General features: G+C 42.9%; 1 protein-coding gene and 1 long non-coding RNA gene across 22 annotated transcripts in view; one reads left to right on the top strand and one right to left on the bottom strand.

Annotated features, from left to right (window-relative positions):
• LOC139364242 (uncharacterized) overlaps positions 1-11,313 on the top strand; it is a 53,552-nt gene extending 42,239 nt beyond the window's left edge. For 9 of the 13 annotated variants that reach the window (XR_011625736.1, XR_011625733.1, XR_011625739.1 and 6 more), the window contains 3 exons: positions 225-381; positions 3,979-4,040; positions 5,944-6,867. This is a non-coding gene — a long non-coding RNA (uncharacterized lncRNA). Of the gene's footprint in view, positions 1-224; positions 382-3,978; positions 4,041-5,943; positions 6,868-9,310; positions 9,433-10,939 lie in introns of those variants that run through there. The other 4 variants (XR_011625731.1, XR_011625734.1, XR_011625735.1 and 1 more) reach the window with 4 other exon arrangements.
• LOC105471461 (NBPF family member NBPF3-like) overlaps positions 1-26,133 on the bottom strand; it is a 49,734-nt gene extending 23,601 nt beyond the window's left edge. For 2 of the 9 annotated variants that reach the window (XM_071099760.1, XM_071099775.1), the window contains exons 1-5: positions 5,340-5,950; positions 4,195-4,508; positions 2,907-3,060; positions 2,595-2,804; positions 708-810 (exon numbers count right to left, since the gene is read on the bottom strand). In XM_071099760.1, the coding sequence (XP_070955861.1) occupies positions 708-810; positions 2,595-2,769 (278 nt within the window). In that variant the 5' untranslated portion in view covers positions 2,770-2,804; positions 2,907-3,060; positions 4,195-4,508; positions 5,340-5,950. Of the gene's footprint in view, positions 1-707; positions 811-2,594; positions 2,805-2,906; positions 3,061-4,194; positions 4,509-5,339; positions 5,951-6,218; positions 6,353-16,264; positions 16,364-21,235; positions 21,496-23,601; positions 23,743-25,231; positions 25,352-25,950 lie in introns of those variants that run through there. The other 7 variants (XM_071099769.1, XM_071099771.1, XM_071099772.1 and 4 more) reach the window with 7 other exon arrangements.

Below are 26,133 nucleotides of genomic sequence, written 5' to 3'. Positions count from 1 at the left end.
TCAAATGTCTGTGGCCAAGAGAAAGAACAAAAAATGCTTTACAGGCTTTGTCTATACCAGAGAGGGCTCCTGTAAGATCCTCGACGATGTTCCATTCATCTTTCCCTTTTGTAAACAAAAATAGGTGCCTTCCTTATTCACTTTCAAAAAGACATTCATCCTTTCAGTTCCTCACTCTGGCCATGGACATTTCCATGTGAAAATACACATAGTGCATCTCGCAGTCTCTAGATGCAAAGCCATGGACAGAAATGAGGCCCGGTGCAGAGAGGACCAGTCGAAAAGATGAAAGAAGGAAAGAATGACAGGCTCCAGAAGGCAACACTGATTGACCGAAAGGATGAGAAGCCGCAGTCAGTCAGGAGGTGATTCTGACTAAGGGTAAGTGGGGTGGTGATGGCGCACCATTTTGAGTACACTGAATGCTGTTGGGTGGTTCTGACTCCTTTAGTTAATTTTGTGTTATGTAAATTTCACCTCAACAATTACTTCTTTCAAAAAGAGAAATCATGGCTCTGAGAAACAACTGCAACCCATAACTTATTATTATCCTTGTTCTCTGTTTCATAAATCTTTGTGTGTTGTGAGCCTGCCATGGCAATTCCTGCCCTTCCCCAGACCCAGCTTAGCTCTTACTTCACCCCGCCAAGCAGCTGTACTTCAGAGATTTACACACCTGCCCACCTGCCTGCATAGGGCCCCCTCACCTGAGCTCTTCAGCTTGCCCGAGCTGCTCTGCAAGCTTCTCCTCCTTCAACTGAAGCTCATCCCGCAGCATAGATTTTAGGAGGTCTTTGCACTCTTCATAGTCTGAGAAAAGACAGACACACCGGCCTCAGTGAAAAGCTGGACACACAGCGGTGGTCACTGTCTATAGGGCAGGAGCCAGGTCCGTCCCAAGGACATAACTGACCCCAATAACAGGCTCTAGGCAGGGATTTCCACCTCTTTACTCTTCAGTCTCCTGACTTTCTGGCATCTCATCTCCAAAATTTAGAGACAAACAAACCGAAACTCAAGGGCACATCAAGGAAGTTGACAAGATGATTCAATCACAATAAAGTCGAGTCAGAATTCACAGCCCCTGAGGTGTGACTCTGCATGTGGGGCCACTTCCCCAAGCCTTGCAGCCTCTCCTCCAAAAACACTGCACTGGGGCATGAAGTAGAGATTTCTTGGACAGTTGGGAAGGCCCCTAGGACTATGGGACTGATGGTTTCCGTTTGGGTATTTCAAGGACAAATATGTCAAAGATCTTAAAAATCTTTGATTTTTAAATCATATCTGCAGATATGATTTTAACAATCATAACAGAAACATAAATTATGAGACATAAGACCACAAGACTATCAAGGAAATACGCCCTAATACTAACAAAGTTTGTGTTAATTTACAAACAGTAGAATGAGGAACTAATAGATAGTGTTTACTCTGTGCCAATAAATGTTCCAGGAGATTGACAAGAAATAACTCATGTAACTCATTGCAGCAATTTACAGAGGTAGGTATTACTGTAGCACCCTATGAACAGATGAGGAAACTGAGGGACAGACAGGACAAGCAAGTTGCATGCAGCCCAGGAGACAGACTCAGGGTTCCTGCTCTGCACACTGCACTACTACTTCCACACATCCTCGGGTGCGATCTTTCTTCCTCTTTAGGAACAAAAGCCTGTGCCTGAGGAAGCAGGACTTCCCTCTCACCAGGGTACTCTCTGCTTTTTCTTTTATTTTATTTTATTTTTCTTTTTTTTTTTTTTTATTTTCTTTTGACGAGTCTTGCCCTGTCACCCAGGCTGGAGTGCAATGGCGTGATCTTGGCTCACTGCAACCTCTGTCTCCTGGGTTCAAAGGATTCTCCTGCCTCAGCCTCCCGAGTAGCTAGAAATACAGGTGCCCACCACCATTTCCCACGTAATTTTTGAAATTTAAGTAGAGACGGGGTTTCTGCATGTTGCCCAGGCTGATCTCAAACTCCTGACCTCGTGATCCACCCGCCTCAGCCTCCCAAAGTGCTGGGATTACAGGACTGAGCCACCTTGCACGGCCCCTACTCCCTGCTCTTGATGCTGTCGTTATAGATACCACAGGTTCTATTAGGAGCAGACTCCTCTTGAGGCCCCACATAGCGGGTACTGTGTACTAACACCAAATTTCCCTCAGGGTCCCTAGAACAGAGCTTGGCCTATTGGGCCTCAACAGAAGCTTGAACTGAATAAAAGTTCACTAGTCCCAGACATTTAGAACAACAGACTAGATGTCATTTGTCTGCCGGATCTTATATGGTACAGAGAGGATTCTTGAAAACATGATTTAGCCTCTTGGAGAAAACAGGTGGTTCCGTGCCTGTGTCCGAAATCAATAACTGCTATTCTACCTCTAGGTCCATCCCCACCTGTCGGCAAACAGGGAAAGTTTCAAAATACTTTGGTACCTCTGTCTTCTAACATTAACAAAATGTGAAAATACCCATTTCTATTTTCCTAGAAGTAAGGGAAGGATTAAATTATTTTTGATGGAGAGAGAATTCAGTTTCTCAGAGAGAAGACAGGACATCATTCATCACTTTTGTGATGGTGAGCCTATGGAACTTACTGTAACTGTTCTGCCCCTTGGTCAGAAAGTAGGCCACTTGAGTTACAAGAAGTTTCTCTTTGGTGTTTAGGAACTGATGTTTGTTCTCTGTCCGCTGGGGGCGCAATTTCTCTTTGATTTCTAGAGTGTTCATCTCTGCCTTCTTACTGGACCAAGGGCCCGCATATACCACCATGCTGACGTGTGTGGCAGAAGACGTGGAGTCAGGGACTGGGGAGAAGAAACCCAAACACATGATGGGTTACAAACCGGTGAAATCAAATAGGTTGAATCAGGACTGAGGGATGTCAGTAACCGAAATTCTTAACTTACTGTTGAGAAAAACGAGATCAGTCCCCACAGCACTTTAGGATCCTTAACCACAAAAACAAGGTTCGAGGTGTCTGAGTTCAGAGCTAAGGCACTGCCAGTCGCTCAGAGTCTCACAAGAGTGAGGAAGATTGTGGCCAGCGTGCCAGGTAACGGTCTGCAGTTGCAATAACAGAATTAGAAGGTGGGGGTGTCATGGAATCTTAGGAGCCTGCATTCCAATTGCCCTGGCTTTGCTGAAACACAGGCACCCTGGTCTCACCTGAGGGTTACCACCATTGGGCTCATTCCTTCAGCATTCACTCTCAATATTCATGTACTTTTGTGACAATGCCACAGACCATCTCTTTCCCAATACATCTAAGCACATTCCTCACTGTTTATCTCTTGTCTGTACAACATCATCAAGGCAGAAACAGTTTCCCAACAGGTTATATTTTCTTAAGGGCAGTCATGAAGTCACCCCACCTGCTCCCAGTTAAAACAGATCTTAAGCCTTTTCTGCAAGTGTAAGATATGAAACTTTTAGCCTGCACTGATATCCTCTGCATCTTCTGCAGTTTTTTCTGTATCCACTAGAAAGTGAATGAATAATTCATTTTTTAAAAATGTTTTCTTTCCTGTCTCAGTATTATTCTTGCTGCATCTCATTGTTATGTTGAATTTTTTTTCTTACTGGGGCACCAGTAAGAAAAGCATCTTGGCTTTCACTACACTCTAGACCAGTTTGACATCCCTATATCAAAGCTCTTCCTCTATGTGGGTTGATTTGTATTTTCATGGCACTGAGCACCACATTTCATACTTGTCAATTGTGGATGTCATTCTAGTGCCTCAAGAGCTCTTTTCAAGGGATCAAGTGATCAAATTCATGTATATAGAGATCTCCTGAAAACATGTATGACCATCTATCTTAGGAAGTTTCATAAACCTGATGCTATTTGGTTGTTTCCCTTTTGTTTTCCCATATACTGGAAAGAACAGGGCCATGAGCGGCTCTTATGGAATATGTTTTGATATATATTTTGTTGAGTTGGACTAACATCATTCATTTTTGGTTTCATTTCACTAACAGAACATGGCAAGGTCAAGGTTATGGTCAGGGTTGGCTGGTGATCCTCAGTGGTGCAGCAGAAGGTGAGTTTGAGATGAGAGGAATGAGTAGGAAAGAGCAATCCCCTGAGCCACCTCCTCACTTTCTCAGCTTCCATCTCCACTGAGGTTTTGTGAGCCTGGAACTTGGGAGACTGTTCTGTAGCCCAGGTCTCCTAGGATTGGCTGCTGGACTTGCCTGAGTTGTGGGTGCACTGGGTGTGATCCTGGGCCGCTCAGCATTCATGTGGAAGTTAAGGAACGAGGACTGGATCAATCCCATTTGAAGGCGTGCCTCACTGCAGCCTGCACTGTCCTCCAATGACACTGTAAGGATACTGCTTTGAGATGTATCAACAGCTTTAAGTTAACATATTTTCCGGGGTCTGGGAGACCTGACGTTCTGTGTCATGATGAAAATCTGTCAAGTTTCTTCATTTTAAAAATGATAAAACTGCAGGTTCACAAAGTTACATGGCTTACTTGAGGTCACACAGGGATGAGTTTTCAGCACTGCCAATAAAAGCAATCACAGTCATTCTTCAGTCATTATTCCTAGGATCCATATAATTCAGTAAATATTCACATAATTAGTAGATATTCACTGATGAATTTGTACAAGGCATTTTGCTCAAAACTGTGCTCATATTTGGATGTTGTATCTTCACCATAATCCTTAAGGTAATGCTATTATCCATATGTAACAGGTAAGAAACCTGAAGAAGAGGGATAGCAAATCATGTCTTTGGACATATTTCCATTTTTTGGTTTTTGTGAAGCTGGAAGAATGACCAGAATGAGTCACAGGAAGAGTATACATACCTGGATTATTTTCCAGGACAGAGGTGTGCCCTCCTAGAGTACTGGGACCAAAATTCTCAAGTGTCTGAAACCTTGCTTTAACATTATGGGAAATAACCTCTATCACCTGGAATTTCCCTGAAACTTTGGAATATTCAAGAGAAGTATGAGACTTGGGTCTTCCCTTGGCTGTGTTTAATTCACTCTTCTATGGAATACCAGTGATTCTCACTAAGACTTTTGCCTTTTTATAACCACAGTGTATGTTTTATGGAGATGATTTTACACTTTGCTCTATTTAGAAAGAATAAATATGAGCAATGGTTTAGGTGTTATGCCTTGGACTTAATATTTTTCTGATTCCTGTTTTGAGAGTAAATTCTCATGGAAATAGAAAAATACTTATGATTTCTCATAAGGCCAAGTTTGTTATTAGTTTGAGTTTTTGAAGATGAAGCACAAACTTTGGATTTTACCTTTGTCTGTCCCCATCAACACCACTCATTCTCCCTCAGTATGACCTGGACTTGCCCCTGCACTTACCCGCGTCCTGCTGAAGCATCTCCATGCACTGTCCAATTCCATCAGTGACTCAGGCTCCTCCCAAGGCTCCCTGAAATGGACACAGGGATCAGGACGTCAGACACATTCCAGACACAAAGGCAACCCATACTGTAGAGCAGGCAGCTGTGTTTCCACTTCCCGAATGTTCCAGTGATGTCCTAAAACTGAAAGGAACACTTTCCCTTTTTAGGGGTCTGTTCTTCATGCCTCTGATCTAGTGAACACAACTGTCCTGAAATGGAAAGAGCTTGCTAAATTTCTGGTTTCTTGTTAGGTGGCTAGAATAGATTCATAAGACTTCCTTACTTACCCATGACTGCTGAAGTTTGAATTCCTAGCAGGATGATTCCTTTTCTTGTAAGGGGAGCAGCTTAGGCAAGATTGGCCATGTGGCTGTGCAAAAAGAGGTCAACTGAATTTCTACTCAAAGCATGCTTGAATTTGAAACTAGGGCTTCCACTCTTCCAAAGTTGGACGGTCACTGCCTCAGGCATGTGTCCCGAAGGGCTCGTGGCTCTGCTGTACTCAAAATAAAGTTTAAATGGAGCCCAGCAAACCAGATCTCCTTCTCCTTTACTTCTAGGTTCCCTCAATAGTTTCTCCTCTGCTTTAGAGACTGCATTGAAAATATTCTTGTTCTGCTGTTGTGTATTGGCTTCGGAATGATGTGATGCAGCTCAATGGGTCCTACCCCCAACTTCATCAAAGTAAGAAACAGCTGGGAAAGTCAGTGCAAATACAAGTTCAGTGTCCTCCTTGCAGGGATTCTGATTCAGAGGGCTCAGGTGGGGCCTGGAATGTGTTTGTTAACATGACTCGGATGTGCACTGAATTTGGGGACCCACTGATAGCACTGACCTTACAGTTGATGGGATGATTCTTTCTGTTTTGCTGATGAAGAAACTGAGGCACAGAGAGTCTGTAACTTGCCCAAGTTCCCCTTGCTGTAAGTCCTGGAGCCAGATCTCAGGTGGAGCAGCCTCTTCCCCACCCCCTTCTCACGTTTTCCAATTCAGCGGGGTCAGTTCCTTCCAAGTACGTGTTTCTCTCCCCCATATCTCATTTCTGAAAAGAGGAAAACTTCTGGAATTTAACTTCTTTCATCTAATACATTTCCTCACAACATGCTGCCAGCATCACATTCTGGTCACTTACTATTAAAGTGAGATGCTTTTTTTTTTTTTTTTTCTTTCCTTTTTGAGACAGGGTCTTGTTCTATCACCCACGCTGGAGTGCACCGGTGATTATAGATCACTGCAACCTCGAAATACTGGGCTCAAGCGATCCTCCTACCTCAGCTTTCCAAGTAGTTGGAACTCTGGGCGCACATCAGCATTTCTGGCTAATTTTTTATTTTTCATAGAGACAAGGTCTTGCTATGTTGCTCAGGCTGGTTTTGACCTTCTGGCCTCAAGCGATCCTCCCACCTAGGCCTCCAAAGATTACAGGAGTGAGCCACTGAGCCTGGCCTGAAATGCTTTTCCCTTTTTTTCCTTTTTTTTTTTTTTTAATGAAAATACAGGACATGGAGATGTGGAAAGACACCTTGCTTTATTACTGTTATTATTTCTATAGTATAATTCATATATCACAAAATTCACCATTTTAACCACACATTTCAGTCTTTTACCATATTCCAAAAGTTTCACAACCATCTCTACTACCTCATTCCAGAATATTTTCATAATGCCAAAAAGCATGCCTGTACCTACGGGCAGTCACTCTTCAATTCCCCCCTTCTTGCTGTCTCTGACAACCACTAATCTACTTTCTCTAGATATAGATGTACTTGTTCTGGGCACTTCCTCTATATGGAATAACAAACTGTGACATTCTCCATCTGTTTCTTAGCATGTTGTTCTCAAGTTTCATCCTTCGTAAGCTGCATCAGTACATGAACTTTTATGGCCCAATAATATGCCACTATATGGTTACACCACATTTTGTTTATTCATCAACTGATAGTGGTTTAAGATGTTTCCACTTTTTAACTATTAAGAATAATATTGCTATGAACAGCTTTGTACAAGTTTTTGAGTGAACACCTGTTTTTCATTTTCTTGGTTATAAGCCTACGAGTGCAATTGCTGCATCATATGTCACTTTATGCTTAATTTTTGTTGTTGTTGTTAAACTTTTTGAGGAACTCACACACTGTTCACCAAATTCAGTAGCTATGCCATTTTACATTCCCAACAGTAATATATGAGAATTCCATATTCTCCATAACTTTCCAAACATGTATTGTCTTTATTTTTTTCTTAAGTCATAGTAGTGGGTGTGAACTGGTATCTTATTTTGGTTTAAATTTACATTTTCCTAATGATGAAAAACATTGAACATCTTAGCATGTGCTTCTTGGCCATTTGTGTGTTTCCTCAGAGAAATCTCTACTCACAGCTTTTTTTCCCATTGTTAAATTGGGTTGTTTGTCGTTTTTTGCTCAGTTATATGAATTCTTTATACACTCTGGGTATTAGACCTGTGTCAAATATATAATTTGGAAATAGTTCTCCCATTATGTGGATTATCTTTTCACTTCCTTGACAGTGTCCTTTGAAGCATATAAGTTTTTATTTTAATGAAGTCCATTTCTCCATCTATTTTTGGATTGTTTGTGCCTACTTAAAAAATGTCTAATCCAAAGTCACAAAGATTTGTACCTGTTTTCTTCAAGACATCATTTTTTAAAGGAGAACTTTCCTGGGTTGTAGAGGAGGGTGGACATGGTTTATTTATGCCTCCTGTCCATTACCGATGTTTCTTCTGATTGTTATCCATATGCTCACCACCCCTCCATGGAGCATCCATGGCCTGTAACAGAGCTCTGGGGACTGATATCCTTCCACTGACTTTGGCGCTGGTGAGAGCCCTGGTCATGTGGTTCAGCTTGGCCTTAACCCAACCCACTTGCACATATTCCTCAGGGCCTTTAGAGTTGAAGCTGAGAGCCTCTCTGAGAGCGCTTGCCAGCCCATGCTGTTCTAAGGCTGGAGCAAACTTCCTCTGTCTATTCCAGACAGAGGAGGTTGCAGGGGTTGGACTCAGTCAAGACATCCCTGGTGTTAGAAAGTAGACCTGTTTCAGGGTTTGGAGAAGATTGTTCAATATGAACTAGGTCCTCTCTAATTATTTTTACTATATGTGTGACTTCTTTCCAGAAACAAAGGAATAATATTTATCTTAGAACATTCTGTCTATTCTTTGACAATTGTTGTTTGTCTACAATTTTCACATGGATAAAGGAGAGTTCAGTGTAAATATATTCTTAACAATTAATTATGGTTCATGTCCTCTGCCACGGGATCATATTAAAATCTATGAACTAGCCTGTCACTTAGGTATTATCCTGTTCCCGATGAGAAAACAAACTCAGAAAGATTGGAAAATTTCCCTAGGTCACATATGTGTGTGTGTGTGGGTGGCTTTGTATACATACATAGGCCTAAGAATCATTAATTAGACATATATATAAGAGTATCTATTTTTGGATTCTCTCTTCCCTTCCACTGATATATATTCTTTTTTTTTTTTCCAAAAAAACACATGATTTTCATAGCTGCAGAGTAATTCTGGAAATAGGTAGTGAATTCATTCACCATTATTCTCTTATAATATTGCTCCTTTATTATTCTTGATCATCGACATTACCATATAAATAGTAGAATCAACTTGTAATTTTCCACCACAGTGCTGCTTGGAATTTTTATTAGAATTGCATTGGATCTGGAAATCAACTGATGAAAAGCTGACTTTTTAAACATAACTCTTCTGATCCATGACAAGGTTTATCTCCCCACTAATTGAGTTCTTTCATAATTTCTTAAAGCAATTTTTTGTAGTTTTTGGTGTACTGGCCTTACATAAATTTTGTTGATTTTCTTTCCTTCTTCTCTCCCTCCCTCCTTACCTCCCTCCCTCTTTCTTTCCTTTTTTTTTTTTTTTTTCAGACAGAATTTGGCTCTGTTACCCAGGCTGGAGTGCAGTGATGCGATCTCGGCTCGCTGCAACCTCTGCCTCCCAGGTTCAAGTGATCCTCCTGTCTCAGCCTCCCCAGTAGCAGGGACTACAGGTACATGCCACCACACCCAGCTAATTGTTTGCATTTTTAGTAGAGACTGAGTTTCACCATGTTACGCATGATGGTCTCAATCTCTTGACCTCATGATCTGCCCACCTCAGCCTCCCAAAGTGCTAAGATTATAGGTGTGAGCCACTGCACCCAGCCTGTTGAATTTATTTATAAGAAAACATGTATTTAGATGTTACTTTAAATGACACTGTTTTTTACTTCCTTTTCCAAATGCTCGTTGCTAATATACAGAAATACACAAGACTACTTATATCGAGCTTATATTCTGTAACATTATCAAACTCACTAATTACTTTTGGTAGATTATTGTAGATTTCTAGGATTATTAACATACACAGCCATTATCTGTGAATAAAGACAATTTCAGTTCTTTTTTTTCATTCTTTTCAATACTTTTATTTATTTGTCTTACCTTAGTGCATTGATTTAGATCTCTAGTATCATGCTGAATTGAAAATGTACCAACAGATATTCTACTTTTTTCTCTGATTTAATAGAAAAGCATTCAATTTTATGCCATTTAATATAATGTTACCTGTGAGTTTTTTTCAAATCTATCCTTAATGGGGTTGGAAGTGTTGTCTTCTGTTTTTATCATGCTGAGAGTTTTCTGGGGTTTGTTTTTATAAAAATCATGAAAAAAGTTTTCAATTTTGCTAAATGCTTTTACTGTGTATAAGGTTATCATACGGTTTTTCTCTTTTGCCCTGATAATATATAAAATTATATATTTTAAATATAAAAAAGATTTCTTGAATCAAGCCAGGACACTTTTTTTAATTATAAAATTTAACAAATATATCGAAATATAAATTACATGCAATTGAGATTTATTAAAGTATAATCAAGGATATTAATGTGTATAATTAAAGTGTATAATTTTAAGAGCTTGAGCACAGTATACACAAGTCAAAGAGACATGACAGAAAATGCTAAGGATTCCTCAGCATATGTGATTTATCTTGGTGAATGTTCTATGTGAGTTTGAGAAGAGTTATTTGTTAGCTGTTCTTAGATGTATTTTGCTTAAATGTCGACTTGACTAGCTTGTGTCACTGATTGTGTGAATTAATTTTGTTCTAGTGGGCAGGAAAATTACTGTCTGATCACTTTGGACTTATGTGGACTTGGTTTATGTTTTATTAAAATGAATGCATGGAAAGCCCACAGCATTTCTCAAGACCCTCTAATTTGGCAATCACCAATCCACCGCTTTGTGGATTTTGTCAGGGTTTGGTTTTAGGCTTTACTAGGGTTGGTCTAGAATAGGCCTTACTGTAAAGTGTGACACTTATTCCTAAAGCACAGTCATTCTAGTGTCTCAGTTGGATACCCGGGTGCTAATGAGGTGAGTTCTTTCCACTCTGGATGGCAGAAACGCCATCATCCATTCCCCAACCCTCCTCCACCTCAACTACCTCTGGTCCAAACTCAATTTGATAGCAGCCAACCCTCTGTTAAATCTGTTTATCTTTTCTTTGTGCAGGTACAGTCCCGTCCTTGATAAGTGTGCACATGGAATCCCTCATGGACTTCGACAGCTGCCCCTCTGAACAGCTGTCTCCTCATTGCTGCCCTGCCCCACAGACTGCAGTTGCTTCAGTGGACTTCAACTCTGATCTCTGCCTTCTCACCTCAGTGGGGCTGTCCTGCTCTGAGTGGACTCCAGCCCACGATGCAGCTGCTGAAAAATTCTCCCTAAAGAACTAGGAAATCATGGCCCCCCCCCCCTTTAGTTTCCTGTTGTACTGCCTGTTGTCCACTGTCTGAAAACAATTTTATGCTTGTTTATGGCGGCAGGATTAGTCTGATATGATTTATTCCAGCAGAAACAAGCAGAAATCTGTTATACTCTTTTAATTACTGTGTCTCTATAATATTGTGGTCGAATCCTAAGATGACCCCCAGTGATCTTTGTTCTCATATAATCACTTCTTCCTGAATGTAGACAAGAGCCAGTGATATCACTCCTGGGATTGTGTTACAATTTATGGCAAAAACACGTTAGCAGATGTAATCGAGATCTCAGATCAGTCAAATTTAATATAGAGAGATGATCTTATGAGCTTGACCTAATGAAGGTGAGTTCCTTGGAGGGACTGAGGTCTTCCTGGAGAGATGTGAAGTGCAGGAGGGTTTCCATGCAGGGCATGTCTCCTCTTCTGGCTGGAGGAAGCATGTATTGGGAACATGGGAGGCCTCCAGGAGCAGCGAGAGGCCCCTGGCTGACAGTCAGCAAGAAAATAGAGATCTCAGTTCTACAGTCACAAGGAACTGAACTCAGCTGACAACCTGAGGAAACTAGAGAGCAAGTTCTTCCCCAGAAACTCCAGAAAGAAACCCAGTCAAATTTCAGCCTGTGAGGCCCTGAGAAGAAGACCCAGCTAATCCAGGCCTCAACTTCTCATCTGTGGATACTGCCAGAAAATAAATCAGTCTTATTTTAAGCCTTTAAAAGCTAGCAGTAATTTAGCATGCAGCAATAGAAAATTAATACAAACAAAATGGAGAAGACGTTGGAGTGGGGACAAAAATGAAACGGTGGGAGAGGGATGCCTGTATGCTGATATGGTTGATGCCTGTACGGTTGAATTGGGTCTACCATTCCTCATCTAATTAGCTTTGGTCTATTAAGCTGCATAGCTACACACAAACATTGGTACTAGGTTGAAACCAGAGGAGGAAGATATTGTATTCTTCACAGTAGACGAGAACACTCTGAATTTGGGGTCACTGGATCATAAGTCATATAGCAGGTCCCTCTGGGAAGGCCTAGAGGAAGATTTACAGGATACACTTGAAACAACATTGAAGGCTTCTTTGTTCCCCAGAGGGACCCGATCTCCTCTCAGTCAAGAAGATCTAAGTCTCTGAACTGGATGCCAAGTTATAAATTCCCACTATACTGACTCCATCAAGCTTCTGTCCTCAGAACTAGAGTTTATCAATAAAAGATGGACTCATGGGAGTCTAGGCATTTATTCTCCTATTTTATATAAATCACTTAATGTGCATGAATGAAACAGACTTTGAAGAAAGTAAATCACAGTTGCCACAGGAAAACAGCTTCGACATCCTCATCAGTCATCAGGGGTGTTCTGTTGGGAGGACTTGATATGAGGCTTTCCTCATCATGGGCTAGTACAGACTCGGGGGAAATGTCACCAAGTCCTCAATTCGGAGTGTAGCAGCCGGCAGTGTCGATTCGTTAGGCCTCCTGCTGCTGGAGATGCAAGTAGTGCATTTTCATGGCCACCACAGGTGCCCTTAGGTTAGCATTCTTCAGAGCCAGAATCTAACAAGACACAGAAGCTCTGAGTATCTCCCTTTCCTCAGTCACCCACATAAAGGACTTCAGGTCCTTCAGGGGGAGGCCTGAAGGAAGACTGACAGCACACACTTGCGGCAACATTGAAGGCTTCACTCTTCCTCAACGGATCCATCTCCCCTCAGTCAAGAAACTCCAGGGATCTCAACTGGATGTCAGGTCATAAATTCCCACTATGGTGACTGCATCAGGTCTCTGTCCTCAGAACTACAGCTTTTCTAATTATTACAAAAGTTCATTTCTTACTAGATTTCCCATCCATTACATTCCCAGACACCTCACAATGATCAGTAACCACCACATATCCCTACCTCTCAAGGAAATCCCTCCCGCCTTGTCTCTAGATGGCCAAGTCCCATGGCCTGTCCTCTACTCTTCCAGAACCCTGTTCTTCTCACTGACAGCAGCCAGGGCAAATCCATGCAGCATCTCCCGCCATGACCTCCAGTTTGCAGACAGTAGGTACCACAGGAGCTTGACAGTCACGCCACTGTTCCCCTCACCTGTGCATTTCTTAATGCCTTGGTGAGGAGAATGTCTCTGGATCTTCCTTGATGGGAGCTAAAGGAACAAAGCTAAGGTCCCAAATGCTATGGGACCCACTGAGAATTGGGGCTATGGAAGAGTGACCACTGAAGTAACAGACAGATGCAGCTATTGCCAGATACTCAGTGCCAGAGCAGGGAGGGAGAGGGAAGAACTACAGACCTCACCTTCCTCTCACTTCCAGGCTCCATCAGGTACCCCCCATTGCTAAACCTAACTAGAAGTGTGTATACAGGTGACCCAAGGATGCATTCTAGAAGGGACAAGCACTAAGTGGCATAAGACAGGATGGAAATGAGTGGAGAGTGGATCTGTGGGAAGCAGGAGGGAATGTTATGGGAAAACAAAAGGAGAATACTAGCTAATAACGCTAGGTGACACTAACATTCCAAAGGCTGTGCTCATATTCAGAAAAGAAAGTTCAGCATAAAGTACTAAACCAGGAGTCAAGATACTGTATTTTCAACTGCTGTTCCAACAGCTGTTTTATAAAGGGCCAGTTTATGTCATGCCTTTCTAATTTGACCTAAAGTGCCAGGTGGCATTGGGGCTGGCACAGCTTTGAACAATTATGTCTTGAGGAGTACACAGAGACTGCCAGGCTGAGGGAAGACACAAGAGAATAGAAGAGATGCTCTCAGGGAATGAGAGACCACATGGCCCCAGAGTCAGGGGCAGCATCAGCCACTGTCGGCTGCTCATTTTCCCAGACACAGCCCACAAGCCTCAGCCATGCTGTGCTTTGCAAGACGCTTCTTCACCTTTTCAATAAACCTCCCTGAATTGAAGCTGACGGGGGTTTATTTCTCCTTCATCATCAATGAAATTCTTCACCGCAACAAACTCCAATGAATTTTGGGCACAGCAGGCAGGCCCATCCCTGCTTCTCTTCCACTGTGTCCCCTGTAGGTTGAAAAGGAGGATGTACTGAACTACCACCAAATGTTCCTCTGGCTCTGATATTCCGTTATTCTGGTTTCTTTTTGGCTACTTTGTTTTTGGAAGCATGCATCCTAAGGCATCCAGTTGAACAAACTTTGTCTACTGTGTCCAGGCATTCCTGATGGGATTTCAGATAAGACACTCTTGGGTTGCTACACCCACAACCACTGAACCAATTCTATGACCATCTGTTTCATGGCGACATGTTTGTTCATTTTATAGGAACATAAAGGGAGGGCACAGACAGCAAACTTCCATGTTATAAATTGCATCATCTTAAAAAGGAAAGAAGACAACACTTTGCAATAAAACCATAAGATGCTTTAAATTTAAGCTTAATGCAATAGAGAATGCCCATAAAATTCCTGTCTAAACAATGTTTAGAAAATTGCTGAACAAGGGACATCATCATTTAAAGTGATATGAAGAAACCTTCTCAGCTAAGCATATGGGCTAGGTTAGAGAGAAAGATAGAGGACCCATCTCTGCCCTGGAAAAACTACTGGTAGCATCTTTCAAAAAGCTCTCTGTGTTTGAGTACGCACCTTGATCCACAGGCTCACACTGGATCCAAACTGGCCGCTGCTTCTTGGCATTAACATTGGATTCCCTACTAGTAAATCTTACCAAGAGCTGAGTTTCTGCAGATATGATATTATTTTGTTTGGCCATCCTTATCTTCAAGGGTAACCAAGAAGGAACAAGGAACTTATTTACCTCCCCAAGGGTAAAGGTTTTACCAATGAGACGCTTTCTTACTATGACACCAGGGCCCCCTATGCCCTGTTCACTTCAGTGCCCTTTGTGCCCTGACAGAAGCTCATGCTGGTCTCAGGATTCCTTATACGATTCACCTCCTTCCTGAATCCCAACTTCATGCTGGTGGTCATGACAGGTGTCCTGTATCCCATGCTCATGTCCCTGAAGTCATCAGCCTGTCTCCAGTTAGAAAAAAATCACATGTCTATAGACAGGCCTCTTTGCAAGTAGCAAAAGCTTTCTCACCTTCATACATTAAGGCTTAGAATGTACAATAGTATAAACACTTTGGGGAAAAATGTCTGGCATCTTCTTACAGAACTAAACAACTACCTACTCTATGACTCAGTAATTCCTAAGCATTTATCCAAGAGAAATTAAAACATATGTCCAGAAAATGATTTATATAAGAATGTTCATAGCACTTCTATTCATAATAGGAAAAACTGGAAACATTCAAGCATCTGTCAATACAACAATGGATCAATAAACTGTGATACATTCATTCCATGGAAAGCCTAAAGGAACAAACTGTTCACACACAAAACAACACGGATGAATCTCAAAAACATTTTCAGTGCAATAGGAGCCATACACAAAAGAGTGTGAGAAAAGAGATGAATAATCATGGTCTCAAGAAATGCAGAGCAGAGAGCCCAGAGGCAAAGACTCACAGGACAGCGGGTCGGTCCCAGGCTGTGGATCCTAATTTAAAAACCCCTGCTGGATTTTGCCCAGCTCCATTTCCAAACTATTGTGGGTCAGTGACTTCTTTATCCCTTCCTTGTTCCCTCATTTTCAACTAGAATCACTGTAGTTGTTATTCCATGTCTGTCCCATCATTTCACATTAGGGGCAGATAAGCTGTTCGTTCCGTTTCACAGGTCGACGGAGGAAAGGGAATTATGTCAAAGATCTGTACTTAATGGACACCCTCAGAAGCCTCATCCACATCTGGTGTGGATGTTTTAAATGGGATTTTAAAAAAACACAGCCAGCCCATTCCTGGATTTTAGCCTCACATGACTCTGATCAGAGAACCCGGCCACTTCATTCCAGACTTCTGTGGTTTCAAACCACTGATTTGTGGTAATGTGATCATTGGCAGCAAGAGAAAACTAGTACAGGTGTCTGTCTCTCCTCTTGAATTTCAATTTCAGATACATGGATGCTAACCCCTCTAAGAGAAAAAAATCAACCAACCAATCAATCAATGAAAAAAAATATTGCCCTCACCTTTATGTGACTGTTCCAGAGCCCCTGCCACCTGAAGGAGACAATGAGAGGTATTTCAGGCACGTGAGGAGTGCGGCTTTACTGTTATCAATCACATTTCTGAAAGAATAAAAATGGCTGAGGTCAAGCCGTGGCTCATGTCTGTAATCGTAGCACTTTGGGAGGCCAAGGCAGGTGGATCACTTGAAGTCAAGAGTTAGAGACCAACCTGGCCAACATGGAGAAAGCTTGTCTCTACTAAAAACACAAAAATTAGCCAGGCATGGTGGCAGGCGCATATTATCCCAGCTACTCAGGAGGCTGAGGCAGGAGAATCACTTGAACCTAGGAGGTGGAGGTTGCAGTGAGCTGAGATCACGCCATTGCATTCCAGCCCGAGGAATAGAGCAAAAACTCCATCTCAAAAATAATTAATTAATAAAGATGGTTCATTACTTAACTCCACATATTATTATGTGAAAATGTATCATCTCGATTTTAATAGCAGATTTTTTTTAAAATTGCTTTTCTTTTGCTCACCAGACAAGGTCTGGTAGCAAATAGCGGTCACCAACACAGATGAACCAATTCAAGGAGAGCCATAAACAGGACTACTGTTATGTTTCCCAAAAGTCCATCCCTAGAATGCAATCTCTTCCCTACTTGTCACAAAATGAACACAATAGTCCACTATATAAAGTCCCAAACACATGAAAATGTAAATACCATGAAGTCTGCTTTTCAAATATTCATTCTATTCAGACCGAGTCATGGGAACCAGGGATTAGGAAATGACTACAAAGAGGTTCAAGGGAATTTGGGGAAGCGACAAAATGTGCTGAAGTAGAAACTCTGCCGATGGCTGCACAATTCCATAAATCAGCTGAAATCACTGAGTCGTACGTTGACAACAGGTGACTTTTATAACAAGTCATTCTTTAAACGAACTTTTGGGTTTCTAGTCCAACATGGAAAGAGCTAGGCAGTCATCACTCGTCCTCACAGCTAGCAAAAGGCTGAAGGAACTGAAAGTCAACCCTTCTAGGGTGGACCAGAGAATTGAAGTCACAGGGAAAACTGCCACCCTAAAAATGAGAAAGACAGGCGAACACACACAGGGAGTCAGAGCTCACAGGAAGAGAAGCTACTGGGGACAGCAAGTGGGAGAAGAACTTAAATGGTATTGACAGATCACTAGAAGCTGAGGGTGGCCTGGTTAGCGCATTAAAAACTCCTTGAGAACCAGACTAAGGGGGAATCTCACATATTTCCAAGTTTTACTACAATGATCTCAACCAGGTTCTCAAGATGAAGTTCTGAAAACCCCCCTGAGGTTTGGCACTACCAACTTCAGGACTTACATTAAGCTACAGTAACCTAAATAATGTGAAGCTGGTGAAAAGAGAAAACACACACACAAATAGATCCATGGAAAAGAATACAGAGCCCAGAAACAGGCCTACCTACAGTCCATTCATCTTCCATGAAGGTTTAGAGACAACTTAAAGCAGGGAAGGTACCCTTTCCAACTAGTGGTGCTACAACAGCTGGATAACCACATGCAAAAAATATATAAATAAATCCCGGTATGCATGTTATACCCTTTATAAAATAAATCTCACATGTAAATGTAAGGTGCAAAACCATAAGAATCCTAGGAGATAACATCGGAGAAAGTCTCGGGGATCTTGGGTTCGATGATGGCTTCTTAGATACAAAACCAAAAGCACAATCTACTAATGAAAAAAAATTAAGTGGAGCCTTGTTCAAATTAAAAACTTCTGCTCTGTGAAAGACACTGTTAAGAGAATAGAAAAAGCGACTCACAGACTGGCAGAAAATATTTACAAAATAATCTGATGGAAAAACTGCTGTCCAAAATACATGAAGAATTCTGAGAACTAAACAACACAAAGCAAAAAAAAAAAAAAAAAAAGAAAGAAAAAAAATAGGTGAAAGATCTGTACACCTCATTAATAAGATATACAGATGGCAAATAAGTATATGAAAAAGATGCTCAAAATCATTTGGTATTACGGAATGGCACATTAAAACAACAATGAGATATCACTGTAAACCTACTAGAATGGCTAAAATTCAAAAAGGTGAACACACCAATGCTGTCAAAGATGAAAAGCAACCAGAACTCTCCATAGCCAGTAGAAATCAAAAGGGTACAGTCACTCTGGAAAACTTAAGTTCACTCAGAATCCTGCACATAAGTAGTTACAGCAATTTTATTCATAATTGCCAAAAGTTGGAAGTACGCAAGATGTCTTTCACCAAGTGAATGGATAAGCAAACTGTGTTGTAGCCCCACAACGAAATCTGATTCAGTGATTCTAAAAAGCAAGCTATCAAGTCATAAAAAGACATGCAGGAACTTAAAATACATAATGCTAGAAAGAAGTTAGTCTGGAAACCTACATACTGTACGATTCCAACTCTAGGACATTCTTGGAAAGTCAAAAAGAGAGAAGTAGTAAAATGATGAGTGGCTGTCAGGACTGGAAGAGAGGAGGACGCACGAAATGGTGAAGCACAGGGAATTTTCAGCAGTGAAACGATTTTGCATGACGCTGTATTGGGGATTTAGGACACTATGTAATTGCCAAAACCCATAATCTGTGAAACTCAAAGAATGAACTCTTGTGTAAACTATAGCCTTTAGTTGATAATGATGTATCAATAGTGGTTCATCAATTGGAAAGAATGGACCACACTAATACAACATACTTATAGGGGAAATTGTGTGCTGGAGGACAGGGGCGCCTAGGAGAATTTTCTGTACTATCCACTCCATTTTTCTGTGAACCTATAACTATTCTAAAAAATGATGTCTATTGGCCGGGCGCGGTGGCTCAAGCCTGTAATCCCAGCACTTTGGGAGGCCCAGGCAGGCGGATCACGAGGTCAGGAGATCGAGACCATCCTGGCTAACACGGTGAAACGCCATCTCTACTAAAAAATACAAAAAAACCAGCCACGCGAGGTGGCGGACGCCTGTAGTCCCAGCTACTCGGGATGCTGAGACAGGAGAATGGCCTAAACCCGTGAGGCAGAGCTTGCAGTGAGCCGAGATCCGGCCACTGCACTCCAGCCTGGGCAACAGAGCAAGACTCCGTCTCAAAAAATAATAATAATAATAATAATAATGTCTATTAATTTTTTTAAATTAGGTTGCAGCAGCCCCATATCAAGGTTTTGGTGGCATCCTGTTAGTGTTAGTTAGTACCTGTGTGGTTAGTACTTGGCATTGAAGTGCACCAACCTGGAGTCAGAGCAGTTGGAGATTTCCAGGCCTGTGCCATTTACCTCGAATCCTGGGGTGCCCCGGAAAACAGCAGATCAGTTAGGGAGAAGCAGCCTCAGCAATCTAGATAGTGCAGGTTTGTGGTAAGGACAGGTACAAACCATCTGGGTGGGCAGACCTTGGTGAAGACTAGAAAACACTGAGACTCAGCAGCTGCCCCAGTGGAACCCACAAATCAAAGGAGGCGCTGCCAGGAGCTAAGGGCCACTGGATGAGCTCCCTGCCTGCAACACAGAAGCAGCTCCAGAGATTCTGGTAAATAATGTGGGTTTCAATACAGTGTGATCGACTCAAAACAGTAGGGAGAACAAAAAGGAAAAAAAAAGAGAGAGCATGAGAGAGAAAGAAAAAGAAAAGAAAAAAGGAAGAAAGGAAAGGGAGGGAGGGAAGGAGAAAGTAAGGGATGGAGGCAGGGAGGGCGGGAGGAAAAGAATAAAGAGAGAAAGAGAGTTGGAGGGACGTAGGGAGGGAAGGAAGGAAGGAAGGAAGGAAGGAAGGAAGGAAGGAAGGAAGGAAGGAAGGAAGAGAGGGAGGGAGGAAGGAAGAAAGGGAGGGAGGGAGAGAACAAATATACATGAAGTTGAGAACATCGGGGGAATTTACACCACCAATATTTTCCATTAACAGGAACACACTAACTAGTGATTAGAGAAAGACGCAATACTGTAAAATCATATACGTTTCCATGGGGTACAACCCCTTCCTCCTCCTCTGAAACATTCTGTCTCTCGCCCACTGATGCCAGAGACTCCAGAATCTACCTGGCTGCATTTGGGGGCCTCAGCCCCTGGGTCTGATGTCATCCATTTGCCTTTCTCACTGGACTTCTCTCCTTGCACTTGCTCCCACTCCCCCAGGACCTGGTGGGCGGCCACGTGAGAAGGAAAAAACAAATCATGCCTCTTTCTTTCTCCCCTTCTCAATGCCGGCAGTGGTGGGTTCCGTGGGGTAGTGGCCTGAGATTTATTCATTATGGGGCCTCTAGCCCAGAGCAGGGCCTGCTACCTAACAGTCACCCCATGAAAGCTCAGGGAAAAAAGGCATCCACCACAAGGTCCTGGGGAACCAAGAATTCCACTGTGGCCCATAAATTCTAAGTCCTACAGGATTCTGGAATGGGAGATGGGACGGGCCTTCAAAAGTGGCCACTCTTTTAACCCATTATAATGTCAACTGAGCCATGTTTCCCCATCCTGGACACATCTAGAGGGCACCGCCTAAAACCAGACACATCTCCCCATCCAGGAGAGAGTAGGGGCCTGAGCCTGGGGGATGCAGGGGGACAGGGAGGGGATGAGCCAAGAAAGCTGAAGAGGAGAAAGCAGGTGTAAGGGGACAGCAGGGTGGAAACAGAGAGAAAAGGGGACAGACAATGGGGGGTGAGAGGGGAAGAGCGAGGAGAGGGATGCAGATCTAGCTACTGAGGAAAAGTCCTGGAGAGAACACTGTCCTCTCCTGAAGTAAAATCACTTCCACCTGACCACGGCACTGCAGGTCGTGGGCAGCACACGCTGGGAATATTTGTTCATTCATTTAACAAATACTTATTTCATATCTGTTTCATGCCAGGCAAGGCCCTGCGATGTTTAGGGACCTTGGCATCTTCCCTTCACATCTGAGTCACAATACAAAGAGGACTCTCTGACCCCATCGAGCCAGCAATGCCTCGGGATTTTTACCTGTTGGATCTGGCAGCTCTTCATGTTGGCCTACACCGTGTGAGGCTGCTCTTGGTGCACCGAATGGGGAAGTTTCTGCATCAGTGCCTCAGAGAGTCCACCGGAAGCCCTGGACAGTGGGAGTCGTTGGCACCCCAGCGTGGAGGCCAAGAGCACACAACACTGAAGCTCCAGACACCCTCAGGAAGACAGGAAGGGACAATCGGCTGGTGAGAGCCTGGATCACCAGGAACCTTCGCCTGGGTCGAAACAGGATTTGCCTTCAGATTGCCGGTGGGATAAAAGAGAGAAATCAAGGTTAACATTGAGATTTGGGGCTTCGGCAACTTGAAGGATGGAGCTGCCATTTACGGAGACTGGGAAGACCCAGGAAGAGCAGCTTGAAAGGTGGTGGGGAACTAGAGTTGGTTGGGTTTCTGTCATATGTATTCAACAGTCCTGACCAGACTGGGCAACATAGTAAGACCCCATCTCTGGAAATAAAAACTGAAAAATTAGACCAGCATGGTGGTGCACACTTGGAGTCTCAGCTACTCGGGAGGCTGAGGCAGGTGGATTCCTTCAGCCTTCAGTTAGAGGTTAGTGAGCTATGATGGCACCACTGCACTCCAGCCTGGGGGGAAAAAAATAGAGTCCTGACTAAATACTTGAGTAGCCAGGGAAGTTTTCACAAAGTAGGTAATATTTGAGGCACATCTTAGTGAACGAGAATTCGATTATTTCTGTTAGGGAATTAAGAGAGTGTGGGTGTAGTTAGTTAATGCTTACTGAACCATCTTTGGAATCTCATCTACTGCTCTATCTGGTCTATCTCTACACATATATTCTATATGCTGTCTCGCTGAGCTTTCGCTAGGTTACACTACAGTAACAAAAGCCCCAAAATCTTAGCAGCTACACATACAAAGGTTTATTTTTCATTGACATTTCCTCTTATGGCAGGTTGACTGTGACTCTGCTCTATACAAGCTATTTTATTTGTTAGATGGTGAAAACTGTGATACTTGGAGATTGCTGAATATGGTATTAGTATGTTCATTCATTCATTCATTTAACAAATATTCATTCAATATCTCTTTCATGCCAGGCAAGGTCAAGTATTGAGAATACAGTGGTGAATAAAAGAGACAAAATCTCTAATTTCCAGGAGCTAATATTGAAAATAAGATTAAACACAATCATCATAACAACAACAATGAATATTCATAAATAACAGCTGTAAGACATTTTAGTAAATCTTTTAAATTAGAAAAATATAAAAATTATTACAACAAAAATGGCCACATGTGATGGCTGATGCCTGTAATACCAACACTTCGGGATGCCAAGGTGGGAGGACCATTTGAGCCCAGGAATTGGTAACCAGTCGGGGCACTACAGGAAAACCCTGTCTACAAAGAAATAGAAAATTAGCCGGGCATAGTGGTGCATTCCTGTAGACCCAGCCACTAAGGAGGCTGAGGTGGGAGGACTGCTTCAGCCTGAGAGGTCAAGGCTGTAGACAGCCAGGATCATACCACTGCACTCCAGCCCGGGTGACAGAGCGAGACACTGTCTCAAGAAAAAAAAAATACATATATTCGATGTGTCCTCAAACTATTATGTAGAATACTATTATTTACATCACATCACGTGAGCCCTTTCAATGGCTGAACACTTATTTCGGTGCAATCCATACAGCGTTCCTAGGAACTAAGTACACCTAAGAACAATTCAGTATGAAAGAGTTACTGCCTTGACAGGAAGATGCAAAAATTTTTAAAAGACAAATAAATAAATAAAAGAATGAAAACTGTAGCTCTGTGAGTCTCAAATTATATCTCATTCAACTCACAATGAACATCTAGCAATCATTCTGAACACCATATAATTCATTTAATATATTTTGCTCAAACGCCCAACACATCTGAATGACCAAAACCCGTATGTAGCCAAGAAACAGACAATCATTTTTAAATTATCACCTATGACTTCATCAGCTCTACGCACTTATTTTTTAAATGTTATTCATTTATTTATTCTTTTTATTTTTTGTAGAGATGGGATCTCACTATGTTACCCAGGTTGATCCCGAAACAGAAACAGACCCACACTAATTTCAGAAATCAGATGACAATACAGTCATTCGATTTATGAAAAAAAGTGCCACACGGTGCAGAAGGAAAAGGATGGTCTTTTCAATAAATGGTGCTGGATCAAGCAGACACATCCATGTAGTAAACAGTGATCATAGCCAAGTGGGGTGGCTCACACCTGTAACCCCAGCACTCTGGGAGGCTGAAGCGGGCAGATTACTTGAGCCCAAGATTTCAACCCAACCTGGGAAACATGTTGAACCCCATCTCTACAAAAAGTACGAAAATTACCCAGGCATGGTGGCGCACGCCTACAGTCGCAGCTACTCAGGAGGCTGAGGTGGGAGGATCACTTGAGCCAGGAAGTGGAGGTTGCAGTGAGCTGACATGCTGCCACCACACTCTAGCCTGGGCAATAGAGTGAGGCCCTGTCTGGGAAAAAAAAAAAAAAAAAAAAAAAACTAAAATAAAATTGTTATAAGGTTAACACACAAAAATGTGTTCATACTCTTAGGTTAGGCATTGATTTCTTAAACAGGACACAAAAAGTAGTAACCATCAAGGAAAAGATTGATAAAGTATAATTTCATTAAAATTAAGAATCTCAGGCCGGGTGCAGTGGCTCATGCCTATAATCCCAACACTTTGGGAGGCCGAGGCAGGTGTATCGCTTGAGCCTAGGAATTCCAGACCAGCCTATGCAACCTGGCAAAACCCCATCTCTACTAAAAATACAGAAAAGAGCTGAGTGTGCTGGTGCTCCCCTGGAGGTCTCAGCTACTTCCGGGCTGAGGCAGGAACATCACCGAAGCCTTGGGAGGTCAAGGTTGCAGTGAGCTGTGATTGTGCCACTGTACTCCAGCCTGGGCAACAGAGTCAGAGCCCGTCTCAAAAACAAACAAAAAAAGAGAATCTCCATTCATGAAAAAACACCACTAAAAAAGTAAAAAGGCAAGCTACAGATTGAAAAAAGGGAAAAGCAATACATATATATCCTAGAAAGGATGCATACCCAGAATAAAGTATTACAAATCAACAGAAAAATAAGCATATCAGTGAAAACCGGATAAAAAGATTTAACAGGCCCTTCACAAAACAGGACATATAAATGATAATAGAAGATACTCAGTCTCAATGAAACCACACTGATATGTTACTGCATCCCTACAAGAATGGCAAAATCATTTTTAACTGCCAGGCATCAGCAAGGACGTGGGGTAACAAGAATATCCCTGTTAAATGGTTCAACCATTTTGGGAAAATGTTCAACAATATGTAACACTCAAGTTTTATCATTCATATACATCTGAAACCAACAATGCCACTCCTACAAATAGACCCCAGTCTAGTCATGCTCTATTTCTTCATCTGTGGTGGCTCACTTGGTAAAAATTCATTCCCTTTTGGATTTTTGGTTTCTTTTTGTTTTTGTTTTTGAGACAGGGTCTCACTCTGCCATCCAGGTGGGAGTGCAATGCCATGATCATGGCTCACTGCAATCTCAGCCTCCCGGGCTCTGGTGATCCTCCCACCTCAGCCTACCGGGTAGCTGGGACTACAGGCACACACCACCACACACAGCTAACTTTTGTATTTTTAGTAGAGACAGGGTTTTGCCACATTGCCCAGGCTGGTCTGGAAATCCTGGACTCAAGTGATCTACCCACCCTGGTGTCCCAAAGTGCTGGGATTACGGTGTGCTCTACTGCGCCCGGACCACCTGCACTTTTAACACAGTCAACTTCTTCTGTATACTTCAGTACCTTTTCAAAGATTTCTTTCACACAAAGTTCTCAGAAATCTTAAAGCTAGCATTTCAGCATAGAGAAAAATAGCTTCCGGTTCACTGGTGAAGTTTTACTAATAAAATTGAAAAACAAAAAGAAAGGATGAACAACACTGTAACCCAAAGAAAAGATACCACTTGAGAAAAGACTTCTTTTCCAAAGCAGCTCCAGCAGCAACAGACAGGAGGAAAGCGAGGAAACCAGGCCAAACGTCCTGGTTAACTCTTCAGTGAAAGGAAGCCAAATGAGATGATCTAAGAAGCCAGAAAGACAGACAGACAATCAGACACAGGGAAATCACAGCAACTCTTTGCATTGCAAACACCAACCCCACAATCCATCCTACTGGAAATCCTGCGGTTAATTTGAGGCTTGCCCCTCTAGTCATGAGGTGATTCGGTGATGGCCACAAACGCTCCTCATGTGCATCCTGGACCTGGCACACCTGGCTTGCCCATCGCCAGCCTGGAGGCACCACCAGGAGCAGAATCCCGGAGGCCAATAAAGACTCCAACTTTGCAAGCAGAGGGAACCGATTTCTGGACTCAAAGGTGGGGTCCGGGGAAGTGTCTTCTACAGGATATAGGAGGACGTGCCCCCGAAGCTGCTCCGTCCCTCCACCGCCCGCGATGCCACACAACACCCGCCAGCGACTTTCTTCCCCAGCGCGCACCAGAGGTGGGCTGCGGGCGGCAGCAGCAGGGGAAGAATCGAGCTCAGGGAACTCAGGCCCCGGCCGTGCACCCCCCACACCCACCACCCCTCGCGCTACAAAACTCGCTACCGCCGCGCCTCAACCCAGCTGTGCGCCCGGGTCCCGGATTCACCGCCCGCCCAGCCGGGGCGTCCTCACCTCGGAAACGCTGGGTGGACTTCGCGGTAACTTCCCCTCCAGAGAGCAGCCGGTAGCCGCGCCGCTGCGCCTCGGCCCAGCTCCTGGCGCAGCAGGTCGCCAGTCCCGCGTTCCAAAAGCGCCATGCTCACTCAGAAGCTCAGGCAGCCTCGCGACCCTCACCAACCACTCCCAGTACCGCCG

The sequence above is a fragment of the Macaca nemestrina genome, chromosome 1, assembly GCF_043159975.1.
Source record: "Macaca nemestrina isolate mMacNem1 chromosome 1, mMacNem.hap1, whole genome shotgun sequence".
Classification (NCBI taxonomy): domain Eukaryota; kingdom Metazoa; phylum Chordata; class Mammalia; order Primates; family Cercopithecidae; genus Macaca; species Macaca nemestrina.
The sequence above is the reverse complement of the archived record's forward strand: the minus strand, read 5'-3'. Positions and strand labels throughout refer to the sequence as shown.